Below are 12,002 nucleotides of genomic sequence, written 5' to 3'. Positions count from 1 at the left end.
GAAGAGAGGAATCATTCTCCAGAATGCCAATTTAAACATCAGAACGTCTGTTTCTTAGGCTTAATTACTTTTCTATTATTAATTTATTTTTTAAAATTTGATTTTTTATTAATAAAATGTTGAATCAAGTTTTTTTCTATTTCATTTTCTTTCACTCAACTTTTATAAACAAAAAAAGTGTTAGAGCAAGGATAGTAATGACTATTAGTAATTTGTTAAATGTTTAATAATTTTCCAACCATATTTAGAGACAATTTTGTAGGAACACATTTAGTAAACAGTTGTTAAATATTTAAGTGTGTTGTATTAATTTTTTAATTAGAAGTTCTTAGTATTCACTCTTTTAATAGGAGACATTTAATCAATTGTTTTACGGGGCTTTTAAGGAATATTGCATATTCTACGATCGAATCTACGAAACCCAAATTGGTATATTGATTTATTTTTTTGGTATAAGACGACAACGGAAAAAATAAGACAACATTCACCCAACCACATCTGCAGTTGAGAAATTCAGTACCATCACTATGCTACAGTTGTGACTGTTATAAAAAAGAAATCCAAAACAACTTGAATCTTTTGCACAATGGTTTATTTACATAAAAAAAACATGTTAAGGTAAAAATTATATACCAAAGTAACACATTATACTCTTTCATGAAAACATATTTAATCGAGTAAATGACTAGTTTGATTCTTAAAAATATATAACGTCGCCACATTAATATTTCAAATTAAGAACATTTTAAATAAGTTTATGAAAGTACAATATGTTAATTACACTCATTTAAAATAAAGAATGCCCTCTTAAATGACAATACTAATTTGTGTTATGAACCAAAATAACAGATAATTTTTTTTTTTTTACAGATTAAGATTGCACACTGTACTTTCAAGACAACGAAATTAATCACTTTAAATATACTTTTTATAGAAATCCTCATAAAATCAATAATTTATGATAAAATGATAACATAAATTTCTTTGAAGTTCTTTTTATATGATATAAACGTGGAGATTTGGGTTTAATCATAAGAAGGTTTATTCATAAGAGAATTTAGTTTTGTGGTTTTGTATAAGGTTGACATATCTTTGAAATATTTTTTTTATTTAATTTATTTGTTTTGATAAAAAGAAGTGGGAAAACTAGATATTGTTACAGTTCATTGGCATGTTAACGGTTGAATAATTAATAATTAATATATGTTTTAGCAAATAATATAGTTTGTGTTTGTGAGATGGAGAATGAGTCCAAAACATGAAATAAGTGAAAGAAAAAGGATTGTAAAAATATTTTGGAGAATGCCCCTGCGTTGCACGGGGTCCTTGAATAGTAATTGTCACATTTCATAACTTGTTTTTTTCTTTCTTAAGATTGTTGAGTCGAAACTGTGGTGCAGAGTGCGTCCCATGTGTTAAACTATCATAGGAAACAGCACAACAACAAAACATCCACCAAATACATCATTAAAATCATCTTTTACAACAATACAAATTAAGAACAACTGCTATTTCAAGAGGAAAGTGAAATAAAATTTATTTTTCTTCAGACATTGTTAAATTAAGTGTGAGTAGTGTATTGATGAAATGAAAGAAATAAAGTATAGTACTTACGATAATTGAATTTTGATTATCTTTGCTACAGTCCAAACGAAAATAAACTAGTATTTTATGGTTGTGGCAGTGACATAGCAACTATAGGCTTTCTTACATGTGTAACAGCTTTTTAATGAAAAGAAAATGGATATGGGGCTCACCTCAACAACAGCAAAAAGAAAGGATAAAAGCCGCCAATTATGCCTTCTTCTGCTGTTCTTTCTACTTTTTTATTTATCTCTTCACTTCTACTAAATTCATCAACCACTTCTTTTCATGGAACTCATAATTTTAATAACATCTTCTCTTTTAACTTTATTAAATTCTTAGAAATGTAATACAAAATTTCACTTGTTTTTAACTGGTTTATTCACTTTATTAAAAATTAACTTTAAGTCTAACTCAATTTCATAAAACTAGTTTATGGGATAAGTTTTGCACCACTTATATTCAATGAATTGTTTTTATCTCTAGTCGATGTAAGACTCGTGCGTGAGACAACATATTATGGGTGATCCAATAACGAGTGACACCGATATCATATTAAGAGATGAACTTTAAGCCTAACTCAACCTTATAAAACCGATTCATGGAATGAGGTTTATCTCACTAATATACAATAAATTGTCCTCATGTGAAATTTCAAACACTTCTTCACATCTAAAGTAGTTGGACTTACCGTTATGGTTGGTTGAATTAAGAATATCTATTAACTATATATATATATATATAATCAAAGACTAATTAATGACAGTGAATTGGAAAATCCTTATAATGTCGTGGTTGAGGATGAAAGCAAAAACTCCCCACCAATTACTGATAGAGGAAACAAGAAAAAGAAAGGAAAAAGGAAAAGGTTCTTGAAACTCCCTTTCTGTTTATATCAATGGATTTCAGCAGGGCTAATATCTGTCTCATCTTGTCGGGAGCTATGGGATTGGAAGAAAGGAAAAGAACATTAGCGTACAAGGGCGGCATAAAGTGAAGTGATTAAGCTGAGAGAAGTGATTTTTTTTCCCATAATGATTGACGATTAAAGACTTCCGAAACAAGAGCCTCCACATAATAATGAAATGGCATGATTAAGAAAAACCAGTTTCATTACACGGCAAACGCGTTGTCTAATAATAAATTATAGTGTGTAATTAAAGAAAGCAAACGTGAAGCCCCTGGGAACAGTACACAGGATAATCGCAGACGTGGTTTTATAAATAATATAAATTGGGAAGTCAATTTGTGACGAGGGAAGGCTGGGCCACAAATGGAGAAGTAATTTTATTGTAATCTGAGGATTAAGGATTAAAGAGAGTGAGAAGAAGGTAAATATTTGAGGAGAAGAAGGAGAAAGAGAGAGAGAGAGATGGTTATAGTGGTTATATGAAAGGGTGAAAGAGTGGAGATAAAGTGGGAAGGCATGCCCTAGAAGTTAGAGAGAATAATAGTATGATGTGTGGGATTATGTAAATGGTTATAGAAAAAGAGAAAAGTTGGTGAGAGTTTTGGGAAGGATTAGGATTAGGAGTGTGAGTGCGTTATGGTGATGAGAGAAGATAGTGAGTGGGTTTGTTTGTTGTTTGTGTTGACGAAGATGATGATGATGATTCACGCCGGCAGCTTTACCCTCTCATTTCTCTCTCTACCCAATTGGCACTTTGGCACGCCTGCTCCCACTCATCAAATACTCTCTCAAACAATGAAAAGGATCTCTTCTCCCTACCTTTTGCTCACACTTTCTTATTTTTCATCTTTTGTCAGACACAATTCTATTCTAAGCATCACCTAGCCCACAACCCCTACACATTACCTTCTCACACTCTCCATACCCATTTTTATTTTTATTTATCATCAAACAAGCTCCTCCCAATAAAAGAATAACCTAGAAAAGAAACCCAACCCCACCTCCATCTCCCCAGCACATCGATTCCACAAAAAGGAGAGAGAGAGAGAGAAAGAAAGGTTAATTACCACTCCATTCAACTTTTATTTCCACCTCACCCCCTCAAAATTAACCCACATACATAGCATTAACAATTACGTAACTTTGTACACACATAGAGAAGTAAGGTTATTATGTAGTGTATCCAAATCCAATCCATTCACAATTTCCAATTCCACGGCGACACACCAATTCCCACCGTTCAAAATACACGTTACGTCGTCCATTTCTCTTTGGTGGGTTGGTTGGTTGAGGTGGGAGGACGTGAGTGAGTGACCAATTAATATCCATGCGAGTCAAAGGTTAATAACCTTAAATGGATACAACGTTGTTTGGAGTAGTGAGATTCCAACATCAACTACAAGCTCAAGCTCAAGCTCAAGCTGATCAAGATCAATCCCTCAACAACTCCACCACCACCAGCAGCTCTCGATCTTCCAGACAACAAAACTATCCCTGTCCACAAGAAGACGAAGAATGCTTCAACTTTTTCATGGATGAAGAAGACCTATCCTCGTCTTCTTCCAAGCACTACTATCCCTATCAACCCCACCCTCCCTCCACTACACCAACCACCACCACCGACCTCTCCTTCTCTCCCACCCGCGACGCAGCCTTCCCTTTCCAGCTCTCCGGCAAGTGGGCCCACGACATCCTCCTCGAAACCGCACGTGCCGTCTCCGACAAGAACACCACGCGCCTCCAGCAACTGATGTGGATGCTCAACGAACTGGCCTCCCCCTACGGCGACACCGACCAGAAACTGGCCTCCTACTTCCTCCAAGCCTTCTTCAGCCGCATCACTCAAGCCGGGGACCGAACCTATCGAACCTTGGCCTCGGCCTCCGAGAAAACATGCTCCTTCGAATCCACGCGCAAGACGGTGCTGAAGTTCCAAGAGGTCAGTCCCTGGACAACCTTCGGACACGTGGCGTCGAATGGTGCCATCTTGGAAGCCTTGGAAGGCGAGCCCAAACTACACATAGTTGACATCAGCAACACCTATTGCACCCAATGGCCTACGCTCTTCGAAGCCTTGGCCACTCGAAACGACGACACTCCGCACCTCCGTCTAACCTCCCTCGTCACCGCCGCCTCCGCGCACAAGGTCATGAAGGAAATCGGCGCCAGAATGGAGAAATTCGCCAGACTCATGGGCGTGCCCTTTCAATTCAACGTCGTTCATCACTTAGGCCAACTTTCCGACTTCGATTTCAGCGCCTTGGATATCAAAGAGGACGAGGCTTTGGCCATTAACTGTGTCAATACTTTGCATTCGATCTCCGCCCTCGGGAGCCACCGTGAAGCGGTCATATCCTCGTTGAGGAGGCTGCAGCCGAGGATCGTGACGCTGGTGGAGGAAGAGGCGGACTTGGACGTGGGATTGGAGGGGTTGGAGTTCGTGAAGGGGATTGAAGAGTGCTTGAGGTGGTTTAGGGTTTACTTCGAAGCGTTAGAAGAGAGCTTTCCGCGGACGAGCAACGAGCGGTTGATGCTGGAGCGGGCGGCGGGGAGGGAGGTGGTGGACCTGGTGGCATGTTCGGCGGCGGATTCGGTGGAGCGGCGGGAGAGGGCGGGGCGGTGGACGAGGAGGATGCATGGTGGTGGATTCAATACGGTGGCGTTTAGCGAAGAGGTTTGTGATGATGTGCGAGCGTTGTTGAGGAGGTATAGGGAGGGATGGGCAATGGCACAGTGCTCCGACGCCGGAATATTCCTTTCGTGGAAGGACCAGCCGGTGGTGTGGGCCAGTGCATGGAGGTCCTTGACGTAGTGTAGAGGAGAATGACTTGACGTGAGTAATGAGTTGAGGGACTGAATCCCACGTGCTCTCTGTTCTCAAAGCACGTGCCCCTGGCTCAGCTGAGGGTTTTTTTTTTTTTTTTTCTTTTCTTTTTCTTTAAGCTAATTCGTGTCTTTTTTTTTCCAGTTTGGTACGTAAGACAATGGGATTAATCGGAGGGTATGAGGATGATAGCTGCAAGGGGATTTGCCTGTATTATTCAAAAAGGAATCATTCACTTTATTTTCACATTTCCTTTTCATTTTTAAGAATTGTTCTTCTACACACTTTATATATATATATATATGGCTTTATGTTTTCAGTTTATATATCTCTAAGCAACAACAAAATACCATTCAACTATTTTAATTACTTTATTTCAAGCACTCTTATCCCTCTCTCTAGTAAATAAATGTCCAGGGTACAATTCAAAACAAGATCCTGTTGCTTCCTTATTCCAGCAGATAAAATCATAAAGAAATTACATTCAATGAGTGAGAATCACATTTCATGCTTTCTTACTTGTCTCCTAAAATCTGGGACCATTTCCAGCTAAAAAGAACGTTCGTGCGTGACCATTCAATAACTGGGAGAAATAGTAATGAATTGTCAATGATTGTGAAATTCTATATTTCTCTCGTCGAGTATTTTGTTATTAATAACAAATTGCTAACTTATTCTGCTAAAATATAACTTATTGTCGCAATCCAAATTTGTAGGTTCAAGCGTATTGATTATTGACTAAGTTAAAGTATGTGGTAGTTGATAATTGATATAATATATATTATCTAAGCTGGTCCAGATTTGACCAGAGATGAGAAGAAGCATAATTGTTGTGCGTTTAACTAATCGTGAAGGCATGAAACATAATTAGTTAAGAAGAAGAATTGTGTGATAATGTTGTATTTTACAATATATTTAAGATCATCGACAGTGGTTAGACATCCCTGGCCTACCAAAACATTGAATTCATATTGGAAAATGACAATTAGATTGAAAAGAAAATGGGATTTGTATATGTTTTTTTTTTGCGTATGAACATGATTTGATGAGGTAGAAGGATATATTAGGAGTTGAAAGTAAAAGTGAATGAAGATGGAAGCATAAATAAAATGAGGTATAGAATCTTAGGACGGCCACCAAGTTGGGTTATTGGTTGGAATATACATGTCATTAAAAGGTGTATAGTGATTAGTGGGTTTAAAGGTTTTAGTGGCAAGCACGCTGTCTTTGAATTGGTCTTCTTCTTTTTTATTCTCTCTCTCTTTTTCTTTCTTTCTCTTGCTCTCTGAGCCTAAACTATACTAGTATCTATGTATCTATGATCTTTGTATATGGCACCTGTTTTAACTTTAGCCTCTGAATGGCCCCCACAAAACCCTGAGCTCTTTGATGGAGGTAAGAAAGATAAGGGGGGGGCTCATGAGAGACTCCTTTTTCCTAAGAAAGCCAATAAATTGGTAAGTACATAAACAATGAAAAGGAAATAATATGAATAGTGGGTTCATCTTTTTAGGGTTGCATATCTTGAACTACTGATGAGACTTGCCCCCTCCACGTTAACATATCCACTCTCCACTCTTTCTGCATCTTTTTCCTCCCTCATTTTAAAACATTTATAGCTTCTTTCTTTTGGTTTTTTATTAAAGGGAGTTTGATGCTGGCCCATACCTTCTTCTGCAGGTTTAAGCTTTTGTATCCTTTTCTATACCAATGACAATGACAAGCTCATGTCTTTATATTTTTATGGGGCCAACTTCATGTAGAATGCTAACTTCAGTCCTATTAATTTCAAACCCACAGTACTTCAGGATCTCTGTCTCTCCCTATTAATCCCTTTTCCTCTTCAAAATATTCCTATCTCCCGTAATAATGGAAGACACTATTTTTCTCATACACTATACAAAAACTAACAATAAATATCAAACAATTCAAGACCAACCTTCAAACTCAAATTAATAGGATTTATGGCATTTATATCATTCTTCATCTCTGCTGAATAGGAAACATAACAAGGATCAAACTTGCAATTAAATTAAGTTAAATGGATTCATGGCATCTATGTTTTGTGTAGTTCCTCCTACTCATTTTTTCAGCTACATGTATGTGGGCTTTTGGTTGCAACTGTAGTTTTTTGTGTTTTCAGAGTTCACACAGGATGATACGTGTTTGACATATAAGGGCCAGCTACTAGGAACTATATAGAATTGGACCCAGTGTTAGGCCTTCACGTGGCCCTTATTACCATTAACTCGCCACAAAACTTTCTATACTATACCCCTTCCATTTTCTATTAAGAAAAATTCTCGGGCTCTTGGCCGCAATACAAACTGTGAGTGTAACTATACTTCAAATTTGAGCTTCACTTAGATCATAATGATAATGATAGAAACAAACTTGAGTTCCCCTAATCATGTTTTTATAGATCCTAATATTGCGATTAACCTGAAAAATGTTAACCGAAAAAGTGTCCTTTCCGTGAAAGAAAATAATTGAGCTAGAGGTGGATCATCTCATGATGCCATTAAATAACCAATTTATGACATCCACGTGAAACAATTCCAAGCAGGTGGTAACCAAGGACTATAGAGTGGTAAAAAGTACACACGTGAAAGAATAATTTACATAAGTAACAAATAATCACATGATGCCGTGAAACGACTGATCAACAATGCTGGATTATTAGCAAAATTCCAATGAAGTGGGTAATCTTTCTCAGTATAGATGCGCTCCCTCAATCTAATCTCAACTTTCCCTAAGTTAAAGTGAGCATGTTATTGAGACTTAGTTTCCAAGTCCGATAATCCTCAAGAAGTGAGCTTTCCAACAAGTGCTTGTCATGCAACACGGTAAGGTATATATATAACCGTATATCAAATCTTTGTATGTGACAATGTACAAAGAGAAGTTACATTATTTGAAGCTGCTCCAGCCGTGAGGCAGTGTCCATTTTCTGTGCCAATAGATAGACACTCTTGACCACAAAGGGAATTCAAAACTGTAATCCAGAGGCTGATCAACAGATCCTGCCACTATCATTGGCAACCACACATATCTTGAGTCTCTTAAGTCTGCAGGATTCCACCGATCTGCCATGAAAATAAATGAACCGGGGAAGCCAGGTAGAGGTAGCACAAAAGTGCTCTGAGCAAAGAAGGTTGTAAGCCTAAACATTTTGTTTCCTCCAATGCATGGATTCCCAATTGTTTCCCAAGGCCCCAAAATGGACTCAGCTGCATGAGCCAGCGCCTCATTTGGAGCCCATCCTGTGCAGCCGGACGTGATCATGTAATATGTGCCCTGATGCTTGAACAAAGCTGGAGCTTCTCTGTGCTGTCCCACAAGAATTCTTCTCATGACCGATGTCACGTTTAGGTAATCTTCGGTAAGGGGTCCAATGTGCAGTTCACTATTGTCTTCGGAGGAGTAGATTAGATATGCCATGCCATCATCATCTTTGAAAACTGTCATATCCCTGCTTTCATATCCATGGGGTCTTTGGCTACCAAGATAATCAAATGGCCCATCAGGTGTGTCACTGATTGCTACTCCAGCAGCTGCTTTGGTATAGTTGGCGTCATCAATATGCATCCACATCACATACTTTCCGGTCCTCTCATTGTAAATAACTTTTGGCCTCTCAAGCACATTAGATGTGTGCAGATCATGCGTTTCATTTGTCTCCTCTGCTGCCAATACAATCCCCTCATGTTTCCAGGTCCACAAATCCTTCGAAGAATAGCAACCAACTCCAATAATGTCCACCTAGTGCAGAAAGAAGCAAATTACTTGAGTTTGCAGATAATGGAAAGTGAGATTGTAAAGATCATGAAAATTATTTCAAAAACATGCAAACTTAGAGACCATACTGATTTACAGAAAAAACTTTACTTTTCATGAAGTTGAGGGAGAGAAAGCAAAGGCACAGATAAACACAAACCACCATGTGCTGCTAACGATATATCTTTCATATCAGCATCTATTTGGGCGTGGAGAAAAAAATTCTACATGAGAACTGACTAGTGAAACAATATGTCAATTAACATGGTGAATTCCAAAACATGTAAAGGAAATTTCCCTAACTATTGCCATCACCTTAAAGTCTTACCAACTGGATGAGGTAAGGGAACACAATGTGGAAAGTAAAAAGTCTGGATCATTTCATTTCTTTGCTTTTGAATACAGGAGCCAAGTAAATTTCTGACTCTAACTTCAATAAATTGGACTATTGAGGAGAAATTTTTTTAAGGATTACTAAATTGCAGAAAAACTTCAATCTCATGGAAGTATAAACTTTTTACTCAGTGGCAAGAACCATATTCAATAGAAGTAACAATACGAGTTCTGAGCATTGAATATGTAATTTCAGCTGTAGCAGGTTTCATTTTCTATGGAAGGAACCACCAAGAATTCCATCTTCAAATTCAAACTATTACATGAACTGCATCTTAAGGAATCAAAATCCATTAGGTTAAATGTCAGTTAAGATGACCCTTTTTTTAAAATAAAAGCTTTTAAGATCTTTGTATTTGATCAAAACTGAGAAGACTCTTACATTTGTTAATATCTCCAACATTCGTGCAAATGGAAGGACACTTGTACATCCCATTATCATAGACCAACAAGAATACGGAAATTATGAAAACCGTAAGCATATTAAGAACAAAATGAGACCTCTGAAACATGACATTGCTCTGCCAAAGACTGCAATACAATTACTAAGGATGATACTAGGCATGTTCAGAAGCTACAGGAGGCAAAGCAGCATTCGATGCAAATACGAAAATCAAACATGCATCTCTAAGCTACTGAGTTCTGGTTAACCATGCAAACATTGCCCTTACACAAAAGATAATAGCCACTTTCACAACCATTAAATGTTAATAAATTATAATAGTGAAAAATAAGCTACATAATATACTACAGCAAAGACAACAATTATTAATTTACAAACAGAACAGAAGTTGTATTGAAAGAAATGAATTACCCGAGCAGCTCCTTTCTTGTGAATTTGGTAGGTAGGCCCATCTTTATATTCACCGTACCAATAGTATGTTCTTGATTTTTTATCATAGAGAATGCCGCCTCCATGAGCTTGAATAGGATTTCCATCGGTATCCAACCAAATTCTCCCAGGGTAATAGTAATAACTTTCATTCGCAGGAGTCTGTATTGGATCTATAGTCTTCTTATGACCAGGAAAAAACACCTGTCTCAGTTGGGAATTTTCGTCCAGGAATTCATCAATTAGTGTTGTTGTCCGCTTAGGTCTGCGTTTTGCTGCACGAGGGGACCTCTTTCCCTTTGGTGGGGGAATTTGAATATTTTCCTCTTCAACCTCTTGAAGTTCAATGAATTGGGGATGATGGTTCAGGCGCAATGGAGAATCTCCACCAGTTCTATCTGTGTGATGGACATAGGTATATAAATGAAGCAAAAACAAGCATCCTAACAAGCTCAATGCCACAACAGACGTTGAATATCTGCTCCCTGCATTGCAACCTAATGTCGTAGGTTTTCTGTACTTGTTCCTCATCCTCATTTTCTCTTCCTTTTTATCTTCAAAATGAAGCTGCAGTTAACCAAATGCAACCTATGGAAACCTGTTATATAACACGACCAGATATAATAGAAGTCACAAACATAACTTCCCAATACGCTAGCAATTTCACAAATCAAAATCAGTTCAAAATGAAACTGCAAATGATGATGGCAAATATACCTAGCTGGGTTTATCACTTTATCCCCTACACGCTAAGAATTTCATAAATCAAAACAGGTACAAAACAAACTGAAACTGAAAATGATGACACCAATATCTCCTAACTAGGTTTATCACTTCATCCCTTATTTTTTTTTAATTTTCTTCCAGTATCCTCTTTGGAAGACAATCCAGTTCTTGATGTTCAGTTCGGAAAAATTCTATCCCTTTCCAATTTCATGAACTGTAATACCGAAACTAAAGTGCAACCGGTTTCAACGCTTGATTGGTTACAATAAATTACCCACTCTTCCAGGTTTGTTAGAAGTAATTGAAGTTGAAACCACTATCTTTACCCTACTCTGTATCTAAATACTATAACATCTGCCACCAATTAATCATTCAAATCAAGAGTTACATCCTGGTGTGTCAGATCCATTAAGAAGAAAAACCTAATCGGTACACAATAAAAGCAACAGAATAATTAGTAAGCAGGGAACAAAGGCAAAGTGTAAGAATAATGTCTCTGACCTGGTACCACCCGAACTGTGAAACAAGCAAAACACCCCGTCATGCGGTTTCGTTGGTGGATTTTGAGGGTCACAGACACAGTAGCATGACGCAACCACCGAACTAAGCTGAGTCCAAATACGAGGTAAGAGAGAGAAAGCAGAAAAAAAGAAATTAATGAGATGATGTTGGGTAAGAGTAGTTAAGTTCGGATGCAGTTTGGATCTGAGTTTGAGGTTATGACATTGATTTGCAACCAAAGTTGTGCTTCTCTGTGTCTCTTGGTACCGACCCCAGCAACAGTTCTATTCTAGAACTTCTCTTTTACCATAAGTGTGACCATCTTCCACTCTTCCCTTTAACCAATTTCTTCTCTCCGTTTTTATTAATTGTCTCAAATATGGAACCATTTTATGCCATCTATGTTCAATTCTTCACAATAAAACTACATTTTTCTTCTTCCACAGTGACACCTC

At 37.5% G+C, this 12,002-nt stretch overlaps 2 protein-coding genes across 2 annotated transcripts; one reads left to right on the top strand and one right to left on the bottom strand.

Annotated features, from left to right (window-relative positions):
• The first annotated feature begins 3,002 nt into the window (after positions 1–3,002).
• On the top strand, positions 3,003–5,642 carry LOC137810031 (protein SHORT-ROOT-like). Its single transcript, XM_068611151.1, has 2 exons — positions 3,003–5,327; positions 5,463–5,642. The coding sequence occupies exon 1, from the start codon at positions 3,849–3,851 to the stop codon at positions 5,304–5,306; it is 1,458 nt and encodes a 485-aa protein (XP_068467252.1). The 5' UTR covers positions 3,003–3,848; the 3' UTR covers positions 5,307–5,327; positions 5,463–5,642.
• A 2,171-nt stretch (positions 5,643–7,813) lies between these two features.
• On the bottom strand, positions 7,814–12,002 carry LOC137810029 (uncharacterized). The gene is made up of 3 exons (XM_068611148.1): positions 11,548–12,002; positions 10,303–10,918; positions 7,814–9,080 (listed from the first exon to the last, which is right to left on the bottom strand). Exons 2-3 carry the CDS (start codon positions 10,855–10,857, stop codon positions 8,229–8,231), a joined length of 1,407 nt encoding a protein of 468 aa, XP_068467249.1. The 5' UTR covers positions 10,858–10,918; positions 11,548–12,002; the 3' UTR covers positions 7,814–8,228.

The sequence above is a fragment of the Phaseolus vulgaris genome, chromosome 2 (genome assembly GCF_000499845.2).
Source record: "Phaseolus vulgaris cultivar G19833 chromosome 2, P. vulgaris v2.0, whole genome shotgun sequence".
Taxonomy (NCBI): domain Eukaryota; kingdom Viridiplantae; phylum Streptophyta; class Magnoliopsida; order Fabales; family Fabaceae; genus Phaseolus; species Phaseolus vulgaris.
This window is presented reverse-complemented; position numbering and strand designations above follow the sequence as displayed.